The sequence below is a fragment of the Maniola jurtina genome, chromosome 5 (genome assembly GCF_905333055.1).
Source record: "Maniola jurtina chromosome 5, ilManJurt1.1, whole genome shotgun sequence".
NCBI lineage: Eukaryota > Metazoa > Arthropoda > Insecta > Lepidoptera > Nymphalidae > Maniola > Maniola jurtina.
The window spans coordinates 13,704,561-13,731,249 of NC_060033.1; the positions used below are offsets into that span (position 1 = coordinate 13,704,561).

At 40.2% G+C, this 26,689-nt stretch overlaps 2 protein-coding genes and 1 long non-coding RNA gene across 5 annotated transcripts; 2 read left to right on the forward strand and 1 right to left on the reverse strand.

The window, feature by feature from the left end:
* The first annotated feature begins 470 nt into the window (after nt 1-470).
* Nucleotides 471-17,454, forward strand: LOC123865321 (lysine-specific demethylase 9-like). 2 transcript variants are annotated; one of them, XM_045906281.1, is made up of 11 exons: nt 471-810; nt 1,277-1,342; nt 5,955-6,129; nt 6,531-6,726; nt 7,622-7,882; nt 8,365-8,648; nt 9,030-9,235; nt 9,517-9,691; nt 10,263-12,381; nt 13,147-14,766; nt 15,192-17,454. In XM_045906281.1, the coding sequence occupies exons 3-11, from the start codon at nt 5,956-5,958 to the stop codon at nt 15,257-15,259; spliced, it is 5,103 nt and encodes a 1,700-aa protein (XP_045762237.1). In that variant the 5' UTR covers nt 471-810; nt 1,277-1,342; nt 5,955; the 3' UTR covers nt 15,260-17,454. The 2 variants fall into 2 exon arrangements, with proteins under 2 accessions (XP_045762237.1, XP_045762236.1); XM_045906280.1 differs by having other exon boundaries at nt 471-1,342.
* Nucleotides 13,776-23,468, forward strand: LOC123865333 (cytochrome c oxidase subunit 6C-like). 2 transcript variants are annotated; one of them, XM_045906305.1, is made up of 4 exons: nt 13,776-13,789; nt 21,361-21,375; nt 22,001-22,170; nt 23,318-23,468. In XM_045906305.1, the coding sequence occupies exons 3-4, from the start codon at nt 22,001-22,003 to the stop codon at nt 23,379-23,381; spliced, it is 234 nt and encodes a 77-aa protein (XP_045762261.1). In that variant the 5' UTR covers nt 13,776-13,789; nt 21,361-21,375; the 3' UTR covers nt 23,382-23,468. The 2 variants fall into 2 exon arrangements, with proteins under 2 accessions (XP_045762261.1, XP_045762260.1); XM_045906304.1 differs by lacking the exon at nt 13,776-13,789 and having other exon boundaries at nt 21,255-21,375.
* A 510-nt stretch (nt 23,469-23,978) lies between these two features.
* On the reverse strand, nt 23,979-25,593 carry LOC123865335. Its single transcript, XR_006795960.1, has 2 exons — nt 24,297-25,593; nt 23,979-24,265 (listed from the first exon to the last, which is right to left on the reverse strand). It is a non-coding gene; the product is annotated as an uncharacterized LOC123865335 (long non-coding RNA).
* Between the last annotated feature and the right edge of the window lie 1,096 nt (nt 25,594-26,689).

Here is a 26,689-nt window from a genome sequence, read left to right on the forward strand (position 1 = left end):
GGTAAAATTATACATTTTAATAGTAAACACATCATTTTTTACGCTCGTTCCCACTAGTTCAACTGATACTTAACCATAGATTTACAAACAATGGTTGGTTTTAGGGAAATTACCTTTTCAGAAGTTTAGTACAACAAAATTAAAAGGTTTTAATTTTTATTCAAAATTCTAGGTATAAATAATATTGTTTTATCATATCTCTAGGATGCTAGATAACACATACATAAATAAATAACATTGAACAGGAAGTGATTTGTGTCCTTACGTTCCATGGCGGCAGCCAATTAAATTCATCTAAATTATTACAAAAACATGGAGATTACTTTTTGCACCAATCACAGAAAGGTTGCAGTGGAGCATGAAAGTTTAAACGGGTGACTTTGTAAGGCAGTCTGAAAACTTTATTTTGTAATTTTTTTGGAGTAAAAAATAAATTTTACTTTCTATTTCTGAAAAAATCCTCGAAAAGATATATGGTAATAAATCTGAAGACATGAAATTATTTTCTGCTATTCTTTTAAATAAATATATTTTACAAAATGAACGTCTTGCTAAAGCTATGTCACGTATGTTTGTCTACTGCGAGTCAATGCGCATGTCAAGTTGAAAATTGCAAATGGCGTCCGTTGTTATTGTTCGTACCGAATAACTATTTGTAAATTATATACTAATCTTTTTAGCGATTTTTCTAATGGACTGTTATACTAATGCGATGCTTTGACTTCTTATGATTCGGTGCGACACGTTTTATGTACGTTTTAATGTGTTTCGAGTGTTTATTTCGAATTCTATGTGTGTCATGCAAATGGGGTAAGCTGGAATTGTCGGATGTCGCATAGGTTGTTTTGGATAGTTTCAATAAGAAAATGAAGTGAAGTTCTGTGACCTAAAGTGTGAAAATGGAACCTGCGTAAAGTTTATTTCATAGCGAGTTGAGTTTGGAGCGATGCAAAACACGGGAACGGGCGGAATTTACTAATGTTCCATGCCGTGACTGCACTCCCCGTACATTTCAAAATGGCTGCTGCTCTTGATATATGAGCTTTGCGTCACTGAAATATAAATCTGTGGTTTTGAATCGTAAAGAAACTCGCGTGTTCGTAGTTGGGTGATCCCATGTGAAAACTCGAAATAAAACTTTGGACAGTGCCCCAGGCGAACCTGGGGCGAAGCAATAGTGGCATATCATATGTTTTGGCAGTAGTGGACAGTCGGTGACCATAGGACTGATATTGCCTTGCGTAGCCGGATTGTAATGTTGCGCTTGATTTTCCAGGATGATTTGGAACACGAGAGACTAGAAATTGTGTGTTATTGAGCGTAATGTGACATTGTATGATAGGTGAGTCTTTATTTATTTCGTTTATTTACATTCGGTCGATGTGTGGTGGTATGTTGTGAACAAAATGGACATAGTGGCCGATGACATTTGGTCGCCCGGCGGCGGCGGACGTGCCCTGTGCGGCGCTCGACCGTACCTACACATTTGCTAAATCGTGCACTCGCGATGAAAACACTGAAATACGTAATAAAAAAGTTGTGTAACACGCGACGCTGTTTTTTCGACCTTGCAGTTCAATAGGAAATATTCTGTGCTGGAAACATTTGACAGGATTATTATGGCCCCAAAAACACTGCTACTCTTCCAATTAATCATAGATTCAACCAAATATATAGCTGCTACTATTAGAACAATAAGTCATTAAATACTATTTGTTTTATATTGGGCTCATTTAGTTACTGTAAGATCTGATTTGCATATAAATATTTTGAAACTTAATTAGTACTTATATGAGGAAATTTACGATTTTTTGGTTAATATCATCATTATCTATAAACTGATCAATGCAAGTTGATCTCCACAACATATCGACTATAAATTATTGTCTTAAAAATGAGAATATAATAATTTTCATCTTAATTTCTTTATTGAGTTCAACAACTTTCCTTGAGTTTGGGGCTAATTCTGTTGTACACAATCTCTAAACTGATGTAAAATTACAGGTCTGAATACATATTTATCCCTTTTATAGTTCTCCCTGTCGAAAAGGATAGCACTAGATTTAGAATTGTCATTTTAGTCTAGTTTTGAGATTGATAACAGAATAATTAGTAGCATTAACGATAATTTGTTTACTTTTTGTAAATAATTCTATGTAAAACATTATGAAAAACATAGTTCTAAAACACCAAAGTTATTACAAGGATTGATATTTTGATTTCTTACTTTATTTTAACATTATCAAAACATCTTGAGTGATTAGGTGTATTGATGACTCATTCACTATGTAAATGGTAAAAATAATGCAATAACACTGCTTATTTACAAATGGCATGTTTGTAGTGTTACAGAGTATATAAATCTCTTCCCCTAAAGTTCCCAAACTTTTGCAAAATCACCTTATGGACAGAATACTGAGAAAAGCATAATTTTGGTTCTGCACTACTTTTAGCACTGTCAGTGTGTCTTTAGTTTACCAAAATAGTACCAAAAGTGCTAAAAACATAAACAATCAGAAATATGAATATTGTTGTTTGATTTATTTTAATTTATAATTGAAATTATGTTTTGTTTTTGTTGAGTACCTAACAAATTTTGATTGACACTACCATTAAACTTGACACACAAAACTTGAACTTCACCTAATTGATTGTACTTAATTAGAATAATTATTATTTATCATTTTCTGTAAAAAAAAAACCGAGATTTGATTACCATACATCTGCCTGTATGTGCCCTTTTATATAAATAAAAATAGAAATAGGGCTTTTGTGTGCACCACACACTCGATTTGAGGTTGACACCACACAGTTGAAACAATTTCGATTTTTAGCGTTCCATATCTCTAGAGCAAAAAAATGAACCCTTATAAGATCACTTTATTGTCTGTCTGTCTGTCAGCCTGTTGTGTCTGACAAGACCTGTCAAAGGAATCAAAATTTATAGGATACTTCCTGTTGAACCTAGAATCATGAAAGAATTTCTAGCATAAGTAAAAGAAAAAATCAGGAAACTGTGAGTTTGTGGTTAAATTACAAAAAAAAAGTGTTATTTCTTGTACATGGTATGGAACCCTTTATATGCGAGTCTGACTGACACTTGACTGGTTCTTTCTTACTTATTTGTGCTTATGACAACTAATGGATTCCAGGAACTTGCTAAAATTATAATATTTTGAATTATTTTATTACAGGCATCTAGCTGGTAATATTGGCAGTCTTGTTAAATAAATTCCTTTAATTTATGATAATCAGTGATCAGAATTAGTAGTGGAAATTTTCAGGATTTCATGACAATATCATAATATTGACATGCCATCAAATATTAATATTCTGTTATTGCAAATAAACAAAGATGGTGTGCGGATGAAAAGCGTAGTGAAGATGTGTAGATATCTGAGAAAGAGATAATTAACCTCAAATATAGTTATTTAAATTGCCACCAAAGTTTATTCCAACAGAATCTCAAAATCACATGTACAAACTTGGTGGATCAACAAATTTTGGCTGTAAACTGAGTGTTTACAATGTGATTTTGAGTAACCTGATTATTTTAGGGATACCATGTCTTATTTTATGAACTAAACAAATACATATAAGAAACCAAACATTTGTGTAGCAAAATTATCCTGAAATCCCACAGACATATCCATACATACAATGTCCACCCCATAGTTCAAAACCAGGACCAGGAATCCTAGAAACTTCAAATTACTTACTTATTCAACATTATACACTACATTTGTAAAATGTATTATAAAATTGTAAAATATAAATTAAAATACATAAATGTTACTTCATTTATTGTTACAAATAGTCACTTAAGGGCTTCTGTAAAATAACCACTGTTTTATTATGATGATAAAAAGATCAAGTAAATCAATAATTATTGATTGACAACTAATCTATACTAATAAATAAAATTGGAGTGTCTGTCTGTAATTTCGAAATAACTACCTCATATTAAGCTCATATGGCTATTTGAACGATACCAACACTGAATCACACGTTTTTAAAATTTTTGTCTGTCTGTCTGTCTGTCTGTCTGTCTGTTTGAAAAGGCTAATCTTCGGAACGGCTGGACCGATTTTGACGGGGTTTTCACAGACAAGTAGAAAATTGACCAGGGAGTAACATAGGCTACTTTTTTAACCGACTTTCAAAAAGGGAGTTGTGTTTTTCTACCTATGTACACCGAAATCTCTGAGATTTCTGAACCGATTTGCGTCATTTCTTTTTTAATCGATAGAGGAACTTCGCGACATTGTTTCATAAAAAATTTGAAGTCCAACTCCTCAATCCTGATGCTGCAGGGGATCTGACCAATCCACGCGGGCGAAGCTGCGGGCATCAGCTAGTAATATTATAAAATTTGTAACTATGATATACAGTAAATATAATAATACAGTAGCATTTGGGGGGATGAAGTATTTATTTCAATCAATCACAATAGTTGAGAGAGGAAAACACCTCAAATTTTCAATAACTTGTCTTATTAGAGATTAATAACAAAGTTAGTAAAGTAACACCTTTGGCAGAATTCATAATATCAAATGATTGTGCGATTGAGCGAAGATGTTGTGACAATTAGGTCTGATGAAAAAGCCAAAATGTTCCATTACATTATCATTAGTATGGATATGCCTGTGGGATTGCAGGAAATTAATCCCACTTTTAGAACCAACTTGTGTAATTGCCTACATTTCCTGCTTGTGATTTTGGAACACAGTTGATATTTTGCATTTCAAACATTCTTCCTAAGTAGCTATTATAATTCTGTATCCAGTTGGACCATGTCTAAACCTGTGTGGAAACTCTTGCCTAATAAGACTTAATATTAAAATGAAATAACAATAAGTATTAGTTAAATATGTGTTGCAATAGATGTTAAAAAAAATTGGTTGTCTGTAAATTCGGTTTACTGACGTTAGTTGAACGTGACAACAAAGGCCGATTGTGCTTCTTTGTCGCTCGTTCCGCGCTCTCGCTTGCACTTCAAGCCATACATGGAACGCCTCAGAGCGAGGTAACGCCGCATGAGTCATGTTTTTTCGTGCGTGCAGCCGGCTCTATCGAATTATAAGACGTTGTCACGTCAAAAATATTGAGTACTGACCATATCAAATTAACCTTTAGCCATGTAAATAATTTTCTTTTCACTGATCACCAAACAACTATTAAACCCATCGATGTATATGGATTAGTCTTTCCCATACAATTCCGTCCGCAAAAATGCGCTTGAATCTTACGTCAATAGACTTTTTCAAATTCTATTGACTTTTTGAGCGCGTTTTTTGTCTTTGAAGGGCCTATCCATATATATCGATGATTAAACCACATCATGTTTAACATTTTCTAACATGTCTCAAAAGTATGATAGAAGTATGTTGTAGACTTATTCAGTATGATTCACATAGTTTAAAAGAATTTTATAAAACCATGTTTTGTACCTAACTCGTTCATGATGTTGATTCTGGTGTGTTTCTTTAAACTAAATTTAAAAAGGATAGAAAGAATAATAAATTCATAAGTTACATTTTAGTGCCACCCTACAAAAGTATCATGCTCAAGACCTAAAGTTACAAGGTTTGACAATTCTAAAAAAAATGTCTGTTTTATTACATTAGTAAGAAAAAGATGCGAGTGCTCAGTTGGCATCCAAAACAGCAGTAGATTCATGTACTCACATGGGCTACCTGGTGGCGTGACAGTGACTTGCGCATATTCAGTGGCCCATCGGCAATCACTACTGTGAATCACATGTGCCGCAGATGGCTCTTGTGTTGCCAACGAAGTTTTGAAGTTCATTGAGTTGTTCAGGCTATGACGACTTTGGTCGGTAGATATTAGACTTTCATAGAGTTAAGCCTAGTGTTTCTGTAGGATTCTTGATTTATAACTTAGCAGTGGTCGTTAATTTTTAGCATGTCATATAAATGTTGAATGTTTTCCAGTATGGCAGCGGATAGCGACGGGCTAGGCTCGGCGGGCGGCGGCACGTGCGGAGTGGTGGTGACGTGTGAGGGCGACCTGCGCGACCCGCGCTTCCCCGCGCGCCTCCGCCGCCTGCTGCGCGAGCTGCGCGCCCTCCTCGCCGAGCCGCACCCGCATACGCTCAAAGTGAACAAGGTGAGTAGTGACGCGACCCGTAGTGTGACATGTGAGGGTGACTCGCGCTTTGACAGGAGTCAGGTCGCAAGTGACATCGCCTCGCCTGAGACTCGTGACTTGCGCGGGCGACCCGCCTTGCATGCCTTCGCTGAGCCGCAAGCCGAGTGGTGACACGATCCCATAGTGTGACATGCAAAGTCACTCTACTAGGTGGATAGCCAACATCGAACAAGATGCAGGGATTCAAGAGGTGCAATACCGTAGCGCGTGCAAGTGCCTACAAGAGACATATCCAGCTGTGGATGTCTGTAAAAACTGTCTGCCACAACCATTTAGAATACAACTTGCTTTGGTTGGTTGTTGCTCATAACAAAGTATTGTTTTACATTGTCATCTTATAAGTGTTTGTGATGGTGCAGGTGGAGCCGTGGAACTCGGTGCGCGTGACGCTGTCGGTGCCGCGCGCGGCGGCGGCACGGCTGCGGCAGCTGGCGGCGGCGGGCGCGCCGCAGCTGCGCGCGCTCGGCATCCTGTCCGTGCAGCTGGACGGCGACGCGGCCGTGTCGCTGCGCCTGCAGCACGGTGCGGAGCTGCGCATCAACACCGCACCTGATGGTGAGTATGGTGCCATTCGAAATGCGGTCGTACTTAGGCAATTCCTGTTCATCAGCATGATCGACCCATCGCCGGCACACTACTAAGAAGGGGTTTCCTATCAGAATGAGAAGGGTTTAGGCTGTCCAGAGCAGATTGTCAGACCTTACATCACATCTTTGAGAATGTTATGGAGAACTCTGAGGCATGCAGGTTACTTCACAACTTATTTTTTGTTTGTATTTAATCTCAATTCATCTAAATCTTTTCTATTTTTGTAACACACTCATGATTGTCTGACGCATTTTTTTTTTAATTTTGGAAACAGTTTCTTTTTTCAACTGTGTGTAGACCTTATTTGTAGAATTTTTACAATTTTGAAAACAGCTTTTTATTACCACAGATTTTGAAAAAATACAGTTTGATAACAAAGAATTACAAAATTTATTTATTTATTTATTTTTATTTGCTGAAATTAAAATTTTATATGATGAGTAGTTTTCAGATTTTTTCTTTCTAAGAAGTTTTATTTTATCCAATGGTTTTTCTATTTTCTAACAGATTTAGATTTGCGTAAAAGAAAAGACTCATAATATTATTTGCTCTAGAGTCAACTGTCATGTTAAAAGTACGGCTGCTCAATTGCGACAAAATGACAGCTAAAGTGTGACGATCGCAACCAACTCTGATTGGTTAACGCTCGCTCTCTTTTGACTACAATGCATTGTTGCAACTACCATAAATTCAGCCAATCACAACAATTGCGATTGTAAAAAGGATGATTGATGCAGGTTTTCCAGAATCTACCAGCAGTTTACATACATTACATACTTAATTGTACTTAACATTTGACAGTTGACACAAAGAACAAATATGCTACATGCGCTATACATAAAATTGTCTGGTGTCACTCCAGATGCGGGACCATCACGAAGCCAATCGACCGAGCTGCTGGCCGGCTTGGGCGGCCTCGGGCGCTTGCTGGCTGACGACGGCGCGTCCACCAGCGCCGCGACCGAGCCGCCGCCGCAGAATAACTTCAAGTCGCCCAACACGGTGTGCCCCATGGACGGCAAGATCCCGCAGAACATTCCCACGCCCACCAGCGACCGCTGCGAGTTCCCCTTTGGCAGCATGACCCAGGCGCGGGTCATACATCGCAAGGAGAACACGCTAGGTGAGTCGCCAACATAAACGTCTGACGCGCCTGTCGATTTCCCGCAGAACATTCCCACCCATCATTATAGCTTTAATTTTACCCATCATTCTTTGCCCTCTAAACCATACACAAAATGTTCATCGTCATCATCATCATCATCATCAACCAGTCTGTTTGTCTGAAGGGCGGGCCGCTGTTTCAGCAGTTATCAGCTCTGCTACAGACATGGTCACTGCCACTTCAGCTTACTAATTCGTTAGCCTATGTTGGTTACTTCTGTGCTCCTAAAATACACTCAACTTTGGCTGGCTCAATTTTGTCCCTCGAGAGACACCCAACATAGCCTATTCCATAGCACACTTAGCGAGTTTGAACTTGTGGATGAGGCCAACTGTCAGTGTCCACATTTCAACTCCATATGCCATTGATATTGATCACCAGATATTGTTTGTTCAAAATTTTCGACTAGCATTTATTGTATGCGAAATTTTTATTTACAGGAATAGGCGCTTGCGCCAGCACGCTTCGGCCCGGGACGTCGGACTCGCAGTTCGCGCGGCCCTCCACGTCTGCGTACACGGGTCCCCCGCCGCCCTACCCTGCGCCCCCGCCGTCCCCCGCGGCGTCTCCAGCGCCCACGACGCCGACCCCCTCAGCGGCTCCCACGGTCGCCATGTCGTCTCCCCTGCTGGTGAATCTGCTGCAGAATGATGCGCCCGCGCCGCAACCGAGGCCGAAGCCGGTGCCGCACCCCGCGAAACTCGACCGCCTTGAAGACTCACAGGTGAGTGTTCATCTTCTGTTCGCCCTGCACTCGTGCCGCTAAGTTTACTTCTATTTTGGTGATTGTCTTCATTAATAACTCCTGGACCACTTTAAAAACCCATATGGCTACCATTTTGCTTCAAATTATTTCAACTTGTTTGTGAACGTTTAATGAACTAGATAATACTTGATAACCTAAATCCACACGGCCTAGCCGTGTGAATTTAGGTTTTTAAAAATCGATTTTGTGGGATAATAAGTAATCTTATGTCACTATAGCCTTTAACTACATTCATGCAAAACATTAGGTCGACCCTTCGCTCTGTGGCGACGTAGTTGAAGGACGAACAAACAATTTCGCAACAATCTTAATTTGATGTATCTATCCTTTGTTTACCAGGTGGAGCTTGCAGTGGGACGAGCGCCGTTCGAGTACCGCGGCGGTCGGGCCACGACCCCTCGCCCGAGTGTGCCCTCCGCGCCCCCTTCGCCCCGGCCGCCGCCTCGTCCCGCGTCCTTCATACGCCGAGCGTTCCCCCCGAGGCCCACGCAACCAGTGCAGTACAGGACTCCAGCGCCCAATGCCACGGTCGTGGGGCGAGCCAGGTTATTATTCATTCATAAAAAGCGTCCGTCTCTGGTTTTTCTTTTCGTCGCTAGTATCAGAATGCCTAAACACTGAACTCCTCAAGGCTAGCATGACATTTTTTCATTGACAATCATAAAATTATGAGCTTCAAAAACAGACAAGCTTGAGTGAGAGTTCAAGTGCATCCAGCATGCTGGTTGAAGATATCAGATGTTAAGTAAAGATGGACACAGGCTAATCTTGCTTGCAGTTGTATTTAGCGTCGAAGAACTAAATTATATTTGTCTCTTTCTTTAAGGTTTCCCTCCCCCTCATATGCGACGGAGACGTTCCCCGCGCCTCCGCCACCTCCGTACCGCCAGGCGTTGCCTAGACCCCGCCCGCCTCCCACGAGGGTCACGCCTGAGGACCTACAGGCTCTACTGCCGCCCCCGCCCACGTCGATGGACCAGAAAACGCAGTCTAGTTTTCAGGTATACTATTTAGAGAAACTTAAACTCTGCTTCAATTGTTTGCGCTTAAGGCAGGATTCTTTGCAATGTTGATTCAAGGGCGTATGTTGGATATGTAGAGGAAAACATAACACACTACAACACCTCAAATTGTTTGCGTTAAATGCATGATTCTTACTAATGTCGATTCAAAGGTTCATGTTGGATCTGTAGGAGAAAACAACACAGAATGTTCCAAATCTGATATCTGTGACATTACAATTATGTTTATGGACTAAAATAGCAGGAATGATTAAAAAGATGTTAGTCCTTTATTTCCAACATGTCTTTATGTGTACTATATGTTTGTGGTTAGCTTCAGACTGAAATGATCAGCGGCTTCGACTTTGTAGAGCGTCGTCCCTTTCACGCATATGTGACGTTTTATTGCTGATTTTTCAGTCTCAATGACAGAGATGCTCTATGAAGCCAATGGTGCCTTTTATCTGTTTGTAAAGCTCGATGTGTAATATTTACTGCTATATACTGTAGATGAGTGTGGCTAACATTGATTTTCAGATTAGGTTTCACATTGGTTTTTATTACTTTCCAGGAATTTCAGAGGTATCAACAGCAGTACAATGCGCGGCAGCGAGCTGCCTCCCGGGCGGCGTCGCAGCCCGACTGGAACGAGCCCTACCGGGACACGCTGGGTCTCTCCATCCCTGACCTGCCCGACAACTGTGACCTCGACCAGCTGCTGCCGACTCTGGGCGGCGACCTGCATCTGGACGACACCGCCCTCTCCGCCATATCTGACCTCGACGCCAACTCCAAGCTAGACCTCCTCTACGACACAGGCCAAGACTCCCTGCATAACCAGAACGAGTCCACCCCTGACTCCCTGCTCCAGGAAATCACCGGCGTCCAGTACCCGCCAACCCTCAATGGCCCCTACAACCCCGAGGCTAGTCCCTCTACCAGTCAGGCGACTCCCTCCACGAGTCAGACCAACGTGAACGTGAATAGTGATGTGCCTTCAAAACCCGCGGAAACCTTCGAAGCGAATTCGGAGACCGCTTTCATGCCGCCGCCGCCCGTGCCGCCGCAGCCCTCGAAGTTCCACATCAACTCCCCAAACCACACAACAGCTAACACGCAGCATCCACCGTTCAAATCTCCTCCCAACGCGACATACTCCTCTTCGACCAGTTTGAACTCCGACCGAATGATGGACCGGAGCCCGAGCCAGTCTTCGAGCATGCCGCCGCCGTTGAGGTTGCCGGTGCGCGCGGCCTCTGTGGCTACGAACACCGTGGGCTCTCAAGCCTCGGCGCAAGAAATCGAGGAGCAAAGCAAGCAGTACCTGATCAAAACCTTAATGCGGGACGACGATCCGCCGCCGCCTCCCAAAGAGCAAGAAAAGAAAGTCGAAGAGGTCACTGTCGCCCAGTGCAAAGTCAAGGAAACGGCCGCCGAAACGACACCAGAGATATTCGGCATCGCGAAAGTAGTCGAGGACGACAGCAAAAAGGAGGAGGATTTAAAGGCGAAAAACAAAATCATCAAAAAGGAGAAGGATGATAAGTTGCTGGCGCAGAAGGGCGGCAAGCCGAGAACGAGTGGGGCGAAAGAGAAGCCTGCTGTTTTGAAAGAGAAGATAGTGAGGGACGGAAAATCTACCAAAGTTGCCTTACCGCGACCGCACGTCGCGAAACCTGCCACTCCCGCGCCTGAAGAGCCCCAGTCACCTTCTGGTGAGAAGGAGTCGATCAAATTGAGGCTGAAACTGGACAAGAATGAGCCCATCGTGCAGCCAGTATATAAGGCTGATGTGAGCTTCGTCAACCAGCCGGCGAAGGGCGAGAAACCTATAGAGGGCGAGCTCAGAGTGCCGCCCTTACATATCAGCCTTCGAGGCCGGAATTCGGCGGTGATAAAGAACTCCAAAAAGGAGAAGAAAAAATTCGGTCCAGGTGAGCTCAATTTGAAGAAGATTAAGATCAGGAAATCTCTGGAGTCGGACGAAAAGTCCCATAGGCGAGACTCGGAAGAGACTCTCGCGTCAAAGTCGGGAGACAGCACTGAAAACTCAAAGACTGATGAGTATTTACACGTTAAGAACATGAAGTTAAACAACCACTATGGTGAGGGGGAGATGAAGACAGAGATCGCAGGGGATAACAACGTCGTGTACAGAATGAAGACATTGTCAAAGAATGCTCACATAGTAACCAAGTCGCATGACTACAAACTACTCAACAATAAGGTGCAGGGTCTTATGAAGAAGAAGTCAAAGCTCCTGAGTGAGAGTGGGAAATCCATCGAGAAGGAAAGAGACAAGGAATGGAGAAACGACTTGCTAGAAAAGGAGGGCAAATACGCGCAGAATGAGGGCTACAGAGAGATGACCAATAACCATGAAGCTAAGAAAAAGTTACCTACACCCAAAGTGGACAAGGAGGGTGTTAAATGTGATAACTTGAAGTCCAGTGAAGTAAAGACAGTGTTGGACACGGACTATGGTGAAGTGAAATCTGGTGCTAGTGAATTGGACAGTCGGTTGTTGAAGTGTCATAAGAGCCTGGAACGGACGCTCAGTGTCGACGACGACAAGTTCGACAGCGACGAGAGTAAACTCAAACGGACACTTACGGATAGTGCAATAGTATCACCTAACGGACTGATCGCTTCAGAGAAGAAGAGAAAAACGAGCCATAGTTCCTGTCCAGGTACGTACGTCGACTTGCAGGCATAGATAATAAGTTGTACATAAATAAATATTCTATTTATTTACACAGTGGCTGTTCATAACATATCTTTTATAGTATGATGTGATTTAAACTAGTTTTTATGGGAAGTAAATGTGGTTAAAATATATGAAATTATGTTAAAAAGTACAAAACTGTATAATTTTTAATTTACATAATATCATTGGACATAGTAATTTTATATTTTTTCATGTTTGTTATTTAAAAATTTGAATAAATGAATAGTAATTTTAATCATGTATAGAACAAATTGCACATAGAAATATTTAGAAATTATGTAGATACTGTATATTCATAACACAAAATAAATTTATTTGATTTTACACTAATAATTATTTTATTTTGACTATTATGTTAGGCTTCAAGTACAATTAATTAATTTATTTTGCATTATTGTCTATCAAAAGTTAGCATTTTTTGATGTTTTAATTTTTTTTATCAAACTCATATATTTATAGCATACAAATAACACAATTTTACAAAAAAAAACATTAAAATTTCAAAGCCAATCATGAGAATATCTGGAATCCAATCAAAATGTGACCTTGGCCAGATTGACCGTAGAATATGTGGAATGATAGGTTGATAGAAAGTGGCCAAATAATTTTGACTCGGCGTCAGTCTCGCTAATCCAAGGTCACAGCTTGAATCGATGCCAGATAAAGACTTCCATAACATAGAAGCAAATGAATCCACTTATCAAGAGTCCGTTTGTTTGCGTTCCAGATCCCCCTGGTTCAACAAACGTAGGCACGATAGGCGGCAGTCGCGTCGACTCCCCGCCGCCCGCCGCCGCCCAACGTGCCGGCGCCGTATCCCCGCGTCGCAAGGACCGGCCCAAGGATAAAACATACTGCAAACTGGTGGCCGAGCGGACCGCCAGGCCCGAGCCCGACAAGTTCGGCAACCGGTCGCCCAACTCGCAAGCCCAGGGCGAGGACTCGGGGATCGAGTCTATGGACGCGTTGTCGGAGAAGTCGCCCAACCAGGCGAGCCAGTCCCCACCCGGCCCGCAGAGAAAAGAACGCCTCGACATGCCGAGGTCGACCAGCCCGACCTCGGTGCAGAGGATAATAGGCGTAATAGACCAGCCGCCTCCCTCCGACGAACTCTTAGAGAGGCTGTCCTTAGCTGCGACCCAGCCGCACTACGACCCTGTGCCGCCCGACCTCGACGACATGGGCGACATCGAGGCCGAGCTGGCCAAGATGCACGCCGACCACGTCAACGGCGACGACGCGCCGCGCCGGCCGCCCGCAGGCAACGCACTAACCAAAGAAGTCAAGAGGGAACCCACGCCCATCCTCAGGGACGAGGACAAGTCCACACAGCGTATAGACCGAGACACCACGAATGAACTGAAAACTGAGTCAAAGTCATCCGAAATGAAACTAGAATCCAATATTGCTCAAAACGACGATGGCCGCAAGGAGGAGTCGACGATGTCACCCAAGAAAGAAAAAGGAGTGGATGACTTTGACCACCTCCCGAGCAGAGTTTCACCGCCACTGTTCACCTACTCCAACCAGGAAAAAGTTTGCGCAAACGATTCCCTGGAGGCGAAAGAGGACAAATCTTGTGTCGTTTCGGAAAACGGCGACTCGAAAGACGGAGACAATGAAGCGAAGAAGCAGCAGCCGAAGATCGAGAGGTTACCGCTCAAGGCTGACTTTCCCGATAAGAGCTTACTAGAGCAATTGCTAATAGAGATTCCTACGCCGGACTACGTCGGGAAGAGGCCGGAGTCCCCGTCCCCGTCTGCGTTGGAGAGGGTGGCGCGGAGTAGCGTCCGCACGAGGTCGAGTAGCAAAATGAACAGTCCGGCGGATGGCCCGAAGACGCCCCGCCTCAGTCCGGGGATAAACAAAGTTGAGCGATCGGACTCACCTGCATTGCAACAGCCCAGAAATTGTCTTCGAAGCGGGTCCGTGGATAAGATCAGTCCTAGAACGGTTAACGCCGTCAGTGCGCCGACGAAACCACCGCCTGGCGGTAAACGGAAGAGGCGGGAGTCTGAGAGCTCGTGCGCATCGACCATCAGTTGCGAAGAAGGCGTATCCCCGGGCAGACTGAAGAAGAAGCCGAGACGGCTCGACCAGAAAACGTTGATAGCGGCTGTTGTTACGGGCGGGAAGGTTAAAAAGGAGTCGGATAGTGATAGCGATGAGCCATTGATTTGCAAGGTTCGGGGGAAAGGGGTGAAAGCGGTAAAGCCGGGGATCAAGGTGCCGAAGGGAGCGGAAGGTGTGGGGACGAGAAGATCGGTGCGGCACGGCTCCACGCCGGTGCCGGCGGCGCCTGCGCCTCCGAACAGCACTCCCGTGAGGCGGAAAACCCGGAGTGCTGGTAAGTTCACTTTTACTGTAATAATTGATACAAATATTTCAGCTATTTATTGATAGTAATTATATTATTATAAGCTTCACTCAGAAAAACAGTTGAAATATATTTAACTAATAATTGGAATATAACCGTTCCGAATCTCAGAGGGAGACTCAGATAATATAGGCTTGTGCTTGACTGCAACCACACCAAACTGTTATAGGAGGGCAGCCTAACGTAGAGCGCGCCTGTCTTAAAGGTGAAGTGATCTGGATTCTGATTTGAATTCTAATTAAAAGAAGACTACTCAATAGAAAGTAATACAAAGTATTTTTTCCCCAAAGAACATATTTGGTGCATTTTTTTGTGTAAACCGATTTCTCCAAGGTTTCTGATTGATTTGCAAAATTTTTTTTGAAGAAAGCTTTAGCAGATATACATGTTTCCAGTAGGTGAAGGAGGCACACCGAGCGCGGGCGCGGTGCGGCGACGGCGCGTGTCTCGCGACGGCAAGTGACGGCGGCGCCGCGCGGGCTGTGCCGCGCCCTCGCCGCTGCCGCTGCCGCTACCGCTGCTGCTCCCGCTCGAATGACCCGCCCTCCTGCAGTGTCACCACACCCTGGGCGCGTACCGACACCAGCTCCGTAGTCGATAGCCGTATCGAGTGTCCGCACTATGGTCTCTCACCCCTCGACTGCCGACTGAGAACAGTGATGTGGTTATCAGGAACCAAGTGCTTTGTGTGCAAATTTTTGTGGAATTTTAAAATTTTATGAATCTCACGAGTTTGTAAAATAAAATTAAAAAGTTTGGAATATTGTGCAATAATGTGAAAAAGATATCCTTTGAGGAATTTTAACAGAGTTTTTAATGTGTGCTTTTTTATATTAAAGTTGTTGATCGGCGCGGGCTAGCGCTCGATATGACGCGTCGAGGTGTTCACGAGTTCCTGATGTACCACCAACTTTAGCTCGACCGGGCATGAGACGTTTTTTAGAACTTTTTTAAAATTAGTGAACAAATCATGTTACCATTCACTATAAAGCACTCGACGTTTTGTTTAATTGTAAGTTTATTTCTTCTATCGAGTATTTTTAAGAGCGTCTTATTTACCATAGGGCTGGACTCGACGTAGGAGTCGCGAGCCGACGTGGAGCCTTAGTTTAGCATAGAGATGTATCATTATTGTACAAAAGAGCACTCGTCTTATAGGCACATTGTTATAATAGGATAAATACCCGAGAGATATAAAAAAATAAATGCATAAAGTTTTAAAAGATATTTTCATACGTTTTTGCACGTAAATCGTAGCGTCGTGATGGGTGAACTGCGTTGTAGTTTATATCCGTTTTGGCGGGAAGTGGTCGTCTTGCTACTGTTGTCTTGTATTTCACATCTCCCAACATGTAGCGTGGCAGACAGTGAAAGCACTAGTGTTCATATCTACCGGCAGACGGCTGACAGACATTCACAGATGCCGTCAGGCAAATCAGAAAACGTACGCGAGTACATTGACTTTTTTTTTGGATTTTTTTTCATGTGTTATCACGTAATTTACGATTGTATCTACGATCACTTATATGTAGAGAAAGTTACAATTTGGAAGTAATCGTTGGACGAGACGCCCGCTTCCCGAGCGAAGCACGCCGCTAAAACGATGTAGCGTTAGCGTTTTTGTAAGTAAGTAAATTCACGACCAATAATTGTAATTTAAATGTGACATGATACTTGAATAATTTCTTAGTGAACTGATAATAATAATCGTGACTGAGTGTTTCAACAGTTTGTCTGTTTGGGCTTCCAGTATACTAAACTATTTTTTATTTTATCACCCCGTTTATTAATTCGACTATAGTTGTTGCAGTTCGCGAGTGCGCATGACTCACGCTTGCGTTAAGTCTTATCGGTATAAGTACAGTATGTACCACCACTTTTATAAGTCACATCGGCAAAAAGCACCACTAAGCCCGGTCAAAATAGACATTCAAGGTTACAATAATTTCCATAGAGCTAAAATTTGGTACGAATGTTGGGTACACCAATATTAAAGAATTGTGAAAAGATTAATTGATCCCCAAAAAAGAAATTGTATTCAAGGGAATAAACATGGGATTTTTGCATTTTCCAACTAAATAGTAAGTTTTATCATAAACAAGGTTAGACAAAAATTGTAGATCATAGAATACAGAATGTACACCAATGAAATACAGACCTTAATGCTTGAAGTTAAGATTTTAAACACACGAACAACAGAGACTCGTGCTCTCGCTCATGATCCGCGCGTACAAAACATGGCGCGTAGCCAACAACCAATAGCGGACGGACGTGCGCTATGATTGGCTGAAATATTTTCGCGCAGTTCAAAACTTAAGATTTCTGCGCAGGTACGTGTAAATTTGCTAGCGATTCATTGGTCAGAAAGGCACGCACACTTACGCAAAGTCCATGTATACGACGCAACCGCAAGTCCACGCGCACACGCGTGAATTGCAAGAACTATTTACAGTTATTCGACCGCGTTTCTCGCCGACCTTCGTGACAGACGTACTACATAATCGCGAACCAGTGATCCTATAGTAGACTTATAGGCTAGCTTTTTCTTTGCACTGTACATACTGAATTGAATTAATAAAAAAAATTAGTTGCCTAAGTAGATGTTAGTAGTTTTAATCTCGACTTGAAGGTTCACTTAGCAATTTTTATAGTAATCAATATGTTGCTTCTATCTTTGTAACATGTTCCATTTGCAATTCAATTTCACATATAGTGCATATATTTTGAGAACCCACTCGCCATATTTGCTTTGTATCAACTGTTATGTCAAAAGTATGGGTTACCCTTAAGTTGCCTTCAAACTACGGAAATATAATATTATAATATATAAATATCGCTCACCCTACTTTTAGATGTAATAATATTATGTACATCTAAGTGTGAGCAGTGACATTTAAAAGTAGGGTGAGCGATATTTATATATTATACTAGCTGACGCCCGCGACTTCGTCCGCGTGGATTTAGGTTTTTCGAAATCCCGTGGAAACTCTTTGGTTTTCCGGGATAAAAAGTAGCCTATGTGCTAATCCAGGATAATTTAATATGAACTTTATACCATAGCAATAAAGCTCAAATTGACTACGTTTTAGTTAGAAATCATTTGTATGGGAAAAAGAAAAGGGCTATTTTTAGGGTTTTTCCAGCAATAATTCTAATTTTTCTCGCCGTAAAAACCATCCTTGAACTTCAACGAACATTTTAAAAAAAGATTTGGCCAAATTGGTCCAGGCGTTGTTGAGTTATGCGCTTACCAACACATTTTGCGATTCATTTTTATATTATAGAAGATTCCGTAGTTTGAAATCAACTTTAGGGCTAAAATCCTACTTTTGACATAATAATTGACACATAGAGGAAATATGGCGAGAGTAAGTTCTCAAAATGTATGCATTATATTTTTTATTATTATATATTATATATATTATTATTCTATTCTTATATTATCGAATTCATTGACATTTTTCTGACAAATTATGATCATTTGATTCTATTAGAGTTTGTATAGTATAGCATTATCATAGTGTTTTTTACTAATTTTATTTGCGGTTCCTATGTCTGAAAGGATAAAATTCAAAGCAATAATTTGTGGATGTGACATTTCTGGTATCTTTTTATAGTGATCAGTATACCCTCGACTGCCTTAACATTTTTGGTATATTAGAATTTGCATCAAATAATTGCGGTATTAGTACATGTATAGTTTTCCAAAAATGCCCTTTTTGTCTTTAAGGGTCAGCGGAGACGACGTAAAAAGGCAGGAGCATGATCGAGCACTTTTCTGGCAAATAGGTACTCATGCCAATCAATCTTAACGTTCCTTTTGAGCACTGATTTACCGGTACTTCTATTGTAGCGTACGATAAAAATAACAATACAATACCCATACATCCATTAACGTTATCTAGTAGATGCCATTATTAATACCGGCAAAAGTAATAATTCTTATATTGGTAATTATGAACCAATCTTTACGTAACGATGTCGTGTGCAAAGTAGCATTTTCGCTCGACGCGTATTTAGTCTGTTTCATAGCCTTTTTTAACAATTTTCATAGTATCCAAGCCAGCATAGTTTTTCCCATTTAGTTTGTCTAATTGTATTGGGTTCAGCCACCATTCTTGCATCTGATTGTTCCCAAGATCTTCAAGAAAATTTTCCATTCAACCACTAAGAGCTTATTCTCCTCTTTTTGTGTTAGTGTCCAGGATTCACAGCTGTGCTTCAAGCTTGGCCTCACCACAGTATAGAGGTGTTGCCAACTAATCAAATCAACTAAATCAACCGTTAAAACGTGCGTGTAGTATGAGAACTTGTACCAAATAATGAAATGTGACATCATAGACATTTGACGTGCTTTTTTTTTTTAGTTTAATCGGTATAATTTAAATGGGTTACTAAAATTAACAGAGTAATTATAACTAAGAAATAATTTATTTTGGACATAGGCAACATCTCTGTTATAGATATTTAGATACGAGTTTTATTGTTTTTTTGTGATAGGACTGCTCGAGCGTGCTCGTGGCATTTTACGATCGTCTGCGCTCCTAATTCAACAATGTTCAACTTTATTAGGTCGGACAGTGATAGTGCTACAATACAAAATATTTAGATTGTACGTAGTATTTATAGTATATTGAATATTTTATAATTAAATATAAAGAACATTGCCTGATAAATTGTGCCCTAAAACGTGTGCCGTGGTATGGAGCTGTGTGTGACTGCATATTTTAGTGTTAGGGTCTGCGCCCTGCGGCGACCTCCGGGGCCGAGCGAAGCTGTCGTGTGTGTACACATGCTTTTATGTGTTTGCAAATCATGAGGTTTTCTTTTTAAATTATTAGTTGAAAGAATCGGGATATCCCGATGTATAATCTCTTGTAAATTTTTGTGTATAGGCGGGAAAATTAATATAATATGTTACATGTTAAGTAATTGTTTTTTTTTTTTTCATGTTTGTTTGGAGTTGCGGATATGTCGCGTTGTATATAGGGAGTTGCCCTGCTGTGTCCTCGTATAGGCTCCTGTAGGCATACGAAGCCTTGTACTGTAATATAAAGTATGACTCGCAAGCTTGTACCATATAAATATAATATAGTCAATGGACTCCTCAAAAATTAGTTGTGTATATTGGGTGTATAGTTATCCTTTAGTTTTTGTTTTATTTTCGACTAATGATAGTAATTTATGCCGATAAAAATATCTATATTAAACATTTATATATATCTATAAAAAGAGAAATACAAATAGTTTAAACACTATAAATATAGGTTTAGGGGTCACACCACACATGAGATAGCATATAGTTTTGGTATGTAAACATTTAATGAAACTGTAAATAGATCGCAGAAATAGTGAATAAATAAAGAATTGATACAATAAAATTTAACTTTACGTTATTGTAATATTTTTTCTAGTTCGTGTTGTTAGAAGCCGCTCGCGTGGCCCGCGTGGGCCGCGTGGCCCGCGTGGCGGTGCGCCGCGGCGCTTAGGTCAATGATAAAGCCTGTACATTTTGTTGCTGCCGGATTCATGAAGTTGCAACTATATTTTTAAATGTGCATTATTTTTCTGTAAGTTGCTTTCCCTGTCGTTCATTATTTTTTAAATCATATAATTATATTCATAAAGTACGATGAGTCATGGTGAATTATTATCATATTATTATGAATCAAAAGAAATAAGGAATATTATTGTTCTGCTATTATTAAATTTGTAAAGTTAGTTTATTAATAAATGAATAAAAAAAAATTTGTTTTTTTATATTTTCTTCAAATCGTCAAGACATAACACCTTAATCTTATGATGTCAATGTTCAAACTTCCAACTTAAGAAAAAGCTTGATTAAGTAAATTGTAAAATAATAACTAATAAAGTACCTATTAATTTTCATGGCACAACTTAATGTGCCCCATATAAAATTACCAACATGGGTTTTATTCATTTCTGATGGGTTTCTTTCGACGTCAATGATGTCAATTTACAAAGTTAGTCAATGAGGTCAAGTTACAAAGTTGAAGAATCGGACATGTTGAATTTGTGATGACGTCACAAAAAAACTTGGTTACGGCAAGGTAGCGCTTGGCCGTCCTAAATTGATAGCATCTGCTATCATTAGAAAGGTAAAGATGTACCTAGGTACTTAAGTTGGTTGGTTAGGATAAGGCCAGAACTATGTTTGTGGATAAAAGGACGAAAAAGTAATAAGAGTCTCGGGTTGAGTAAGCCATTAAACCCAGAAATATTTTGATGATATGGTGTGTACGTAACGAACTATTAAATTAAGTAGTGCACAAAAAAAAGATTAATTATTGATTTTAAAGTGGATAGGCCCTAAAAGACTGATATCCAGGGCCGTAAATAAAGTAAAAAAAAGACGGGAATGTTGAAAACTTACTTCTGCTGTTTCATTGGTCAAATTTTAATTGATGTTCTAACAGCCAATGAAAATGCTTAACGACTTGTCAAAATGACGTTCTCGGGTTCTAGAATTAGATTAGATTCAACGAAAACGTACTTCTGAAATACTTGCTGTGATTTTGAGACCACCTTGATTTTGTTAATTAGAAGCAATCCTAAAATGTAAGTATTTTACAATGGAATTTATTTTTATGCATTTTAAAGTTATTTTTTGCAGTTTTAATAGATACTAGACATGTTATTTCGATTTTACATGGGTTACAGTGTTATGTAATTACGTCATATTATTATCGTCAGTACAGTAGTAAGAAATATTTTTACTTTAAAATTAGACAATGTTGTTAAAGCTTAGTAGGTATTGTAAGTAACATAAGCAAGCGATGAATAAATAGATCAAGAAAACAGTAGGGATACATGTTAAATAAAATGAAAATGCACGTTTTGACTTCGTTATCTGATAAGAAAAGGTAACCTGGTAGATAGCAGAGATTATTATGATCACTACGCCTGGTACCTCCTATTTAGTTCTTTTTTTTTTTTTTTTGAAAGAGTTAGGAATTCAAATTTTCTTTTATTTTAATAGTCTTGCCTCTTGCCTTAAGTATTTAATTAACCAACTTTGTCCACAAAAATTCATTTTTTAAATTAAGAACAAAACTAATCTATAATTTATTTTGAATAAGTACCTTAGAAGTTAAAACTTACTGCCCCACACAGGGCAGTGCAATTTTTTTCAATTTTTTAGACTAAAGATTATACAAACTAAAGAAATACTGTCTAATTAAAGATGGCGGACAAGGCAGTGTCGACGATCGCCAAACCTAATATGCGAGGGCTGCTCAATGCTGTGATCAAGCGTAACCTCATCATTTCGCTGACACTGGCTGGCTTTGCTGGCTTCCTCACCAAGCAGCTGGTTGGCAACCAACGCAAGAAGCGATATGCTGAGTTCTACAGGCAAGGCTTTCTTCTCTTTTAAGGGAAGGGAAAAACTCATGGAATCACCTCCCATCTGCGGTGTTACAACATGGGGTTATTCAAGGGGCAGACCAACAAATTCTTGAAAGACCGGCATTGCATCTGCAGTGCCTCTCGTGCTACGCTATGTTCATGGGTGGCTGTAATTACTTAACATCAGGTGACCCGCCCGCTTGTTTGCTTGCTTTTTTTATAATAAAAAAAAAGACAAGGAACCATTGCAGTGTTGTCCATTCTTTCCGTAGTGTGTGTATCACAGAAACCTAGAAACCTTTTATTGCCTGCCAATCTGCACTTGGCCAGCATAGTAGACTGTAGCCTAAACCCTTCTCTTTCTAAGAAGAGACCTCTGCTCGGCAGTGGGCCCGTGATGGGTTGATGATTAAAAAACCATTTTTTTTAAATATTTCCATGATCTATGCCTATACACCACAATCCTCCATGTTTAGCAGTGGGAGGGTGAGTTATATCAAATATAATATAGATTTGTCTGGTCTATAGGATTATAACAAATTAAGCTTTTGGTTCCTTGTATATCATGGACTTCCGCAAAATAACGCCTGATTCTGTACAACATACAATACACCACAATCACACTAATATTATAAAGGCGAAAGTTTGTATGTGTGTGTGTGTGTGTGTGTATGTTTGTTACTCCTTCAGTCCTTCACGCAAAAACTACTGGGCGGATTTGGCTCAAATTTGGAATGAAGATAGATAATATCCTGGATTAGCACATAGGCTACTTTTTATCCCAGAAAATCAAAGAGTTCCCACGGGATTTCGAAAAACCTTAATCCACGCGGGCGAAGTCGAGGGCATCGGCTAGTCAATAATTATCAACATGATCAATCCATCGCTGGCTCAGTACAGAGCACGGGTCTCCTCTCAGAGTTAGAAGAGTTTTGGCTGTAGTCTACCACATTGACCAAGTGCAGATTGGCAGACTTCACACACTTTTGAGAACCAAGTGATATTTAATTACTTAAAACGCACACTGAATAGTTAGAGGTGCGTGCCTGGGATCGAACACCGACCTCCGATTAGAAATGTTGTTTTTTTCAAGGTTTCTGGATCGATTTGCAATTTTTTTTTATTTTGAAATGTGTGTTTTTTTTTATTTCAGGACATACGACGGCGAAAAGGAGTTCGAAGAGATGCGCAAGAAGGGGCTATTCCAATCCTGCTAATTTAATCTTGGCTGTTAGGTAGTTGTATTATTTGCTGTAATTATGTATCTATAATAATTTAAAATAAAAAAATGCTACAAAACTAAATGTGATTTAATTTACTTAAGTACTTAAGTTATACTAACTAAAGCCCGCAACTTCGTCCGCGTGTATTTGGTTGTTAAAGGTGAACGCACACTTATCCGAGCCGAACGAAACGTATTTTGGAATTCTGTGTATGAAACCTCGAACACTTTCCTGCGTCGAAACGTCCGAATCGGAAGTGTGCGAGATTTCATAAATTCGTTTCGTTCAACGCGTTCGGCTTGGATAAATGTGTATTCACCTTAAAAATCCAGTGGAAAATTTGATTTTCCGGGATAAAAAGTAGCCTATGTCACTTTCTGGGTTTTAGTTTACGCTGGCCATACACGATCAAGTTTACCGGACAAGTTCGCAGCGGACTTGAAACTGCATCTATTGACGGTGTGTATCAATGTGCATGATGTTATGCACACCGGTGTATGTCTATCAGTTACGCCGTTTCAAGTCGCTGCAAACTTGATCGTCTATAGTCAACGTTATGGAACACGTGATGCGAAAATCAAACACAAAACGTATAATATTAAGATAATTTTAATCAGGACATCGATTTATTATACGTATCATTCCGGAATACATAAATAATTTTAACAATTCAATTGAATACATCGCCACGGTAGTAATTTACACGTAATTTTAATTTTTAAATTTATTCTTACGCAATGGTAAAATATTGGGTACTTATGAGGTATAGAATATCAATACAGGGACCAGCCTGTTGGAACTACATTCACTTATTACTACGAATGAAGAAATACGAAGCTTTTCCACGCATTTTCTGAACTTCAATCTTGCATGCCTACCTACCATAGATATAATGGATTTCTGTGCTACCTACTCACGCATTAAGCTCAAGGCTCATTGCGGCAGAGTCGAAGCGAATCAACGCGTCTTTTTATTAAAGATCTTAGAAAGATAACTGAATTTTAAATCCACTGCAAATGTGTGGTACCTACCTACCTACCTAATTGCCTCGAACGCACGCATCGCCGCGCGTCTTTTTAGCAGAAGTTCAGTTTTCTTTGCTACACTGAAAAAGACCCGCCGTCGCATCGTTTTATTGCAATGTTTCTTGAGCCGAACTCCATGGACCGAGGAGTTAGGGAGTAGACTTTTAGATAAGCTGTCAAAATTTATGACAAGTATCCCTAATCCCCATGATATCCATAGTTGGTACGATCACAAAAGTGAATATATTAATTTTCAGAAAATACCGTCCAAACTTTTTCGCATCTATAAGGTGCAGACACAGTGAATAGTATTATGGTATGGTATGGTAGCTATAAGCGTTGGTCCGATTGGTCCGCGCCCGTTCACCATAGCAACACAACCGACTAGTGTACAGTGTACACATGTAGACCCCGACCACAACACACCTCAACACGATAGTGTGTTTGCACCTTTAGAAAATAAGGCTTAATAATTTGAAGGACTTTGGGTACATAGGACTTACATTTACTTAAATATAAGTATAACAAAAATGCAGAGGAAAGACAAGACATTCAATATTTTTAGAAAAGTTGGTCTTTTTATGATAAGATTTTTTGTGCATCCACTTTACAATAGAAATAAATGTCATAAAAAATTATTAGGTAGAAAATTTCTAAGCGTAACAAAACATCAAAAGGTACCTAATGATATAATCGTTTTGTGCGATCTACAATTAGGTATAAGTATGTAAATAGATACTTATGTAATGAATGAAAAATTAAATACCTAAGCTGTTGCAGTGTTGTTGCATGTTGCAAAGCAACCTGGGGTAACGAGCGGAGCACTCCACAAAAGACAAAAAAAATTAGGACTGCTATCGCTTTTTCTCGCGTCACTATTCACGAGTCACAACACACAACAACACAGTGATGTGTTCACGTCTTTATCAATTTCTCTTTCAAAACAGCTATCTACTGGCTATATTATGTTTTTTTAATATTATACATATTATACTAAGTCAATGAAGTGCTTTTAAAGACAGTGTGCTTTTTAAGGATTAATTGGCCATATTAGCACTGTCTTAACAGTTCTCTCCGTCACTTACTCCATACAATCGTAGCCTCAATTTCATTTGAATATTAAGCAACCAAAGTCCATGAAAATTTGCAGACATGTTCTAGAAACTAATATGCCTGTGGTGTTTTAGATTTTTCTAAAAATATGTAACTAGTTTTAAAATTACAGGGGCTCAAAGATTTGTATGTGAATTTTTATGACCGCGTAACTTTGAAACCGAATATTTTAACGGAAATCTGGAAAACCACAGATATTAGTTCCCGGAACGTTTCTACATAATTCCATTGAGTATGTTTGGTTAATATTCTAATGAGATACGAACTACGTTTGTATGAAGCGAGTGACGGAGAGACCTCTCTTAAGCTGATCGCATATTAGGAGACGAGCCGCTGGCGTGTTTTTTTCAGTACTGAAAATCGAATATCAATAACAATAAGAGCCGATCGCATCGGGTGTCCCGAATAAGTTTTGCTGAAGTTACTCGAATTTTCAGTAAAAGAAGTGCTTTGGTTCTTGCGGCAGTCTGATCACCTTTACATATTTAAGATGTTTCTTTTCGGCTTGTTAGACAATTTATAGCGAAAAAAAATAGAGGTTCATAATACTAACAAAAGTATTAACAAATTCATAACATTTGTATATTAGTTAAGCGTAAAAAACTTAGAAGGTAAGTATATGACGATGGTGCGATGGCTAGGCGGTACCATAGAATTCAGAACAGGCATAATGTACCTATATCCTAACCCCCCGTCCACACACTACCCGTGTGGCATGGGAAGGAGCGAGGAACGGAGGCAGAAACGTAGTGTGGCCGCGTTACTCGCATGTTCCTCGTTCATGCCCATCGCTCCCTATTTTGTCGGTACCTAACACGCAATAGCGCGCACGCTGCCACAGTTTCGACGTCCATCGCATTGCAAAGGCAAGTGACCCAGTGCGGCGGTGTCGCGATTAATTGCGCGAGTAGAGCAGTGTGTGGACGGGGGGTAAGCACGTATTTTCTGTACGGAAAATGCGAATGACGTCATTGGCAACCTAGATGGTATAATAATAATTTATAAATGAATGTGTTCCTTTTTCGCATTTCTTTGGCTTTGCGGTCGTCGCATTCTTATAACGTCATTTACATTTTCAGAACTGAAAGACAAGTTCTGGGTGCTTAGTATGAGACTTCACATTTCACCAACGTTGATAGAATTCGAGCATCGAAACAATAAGGT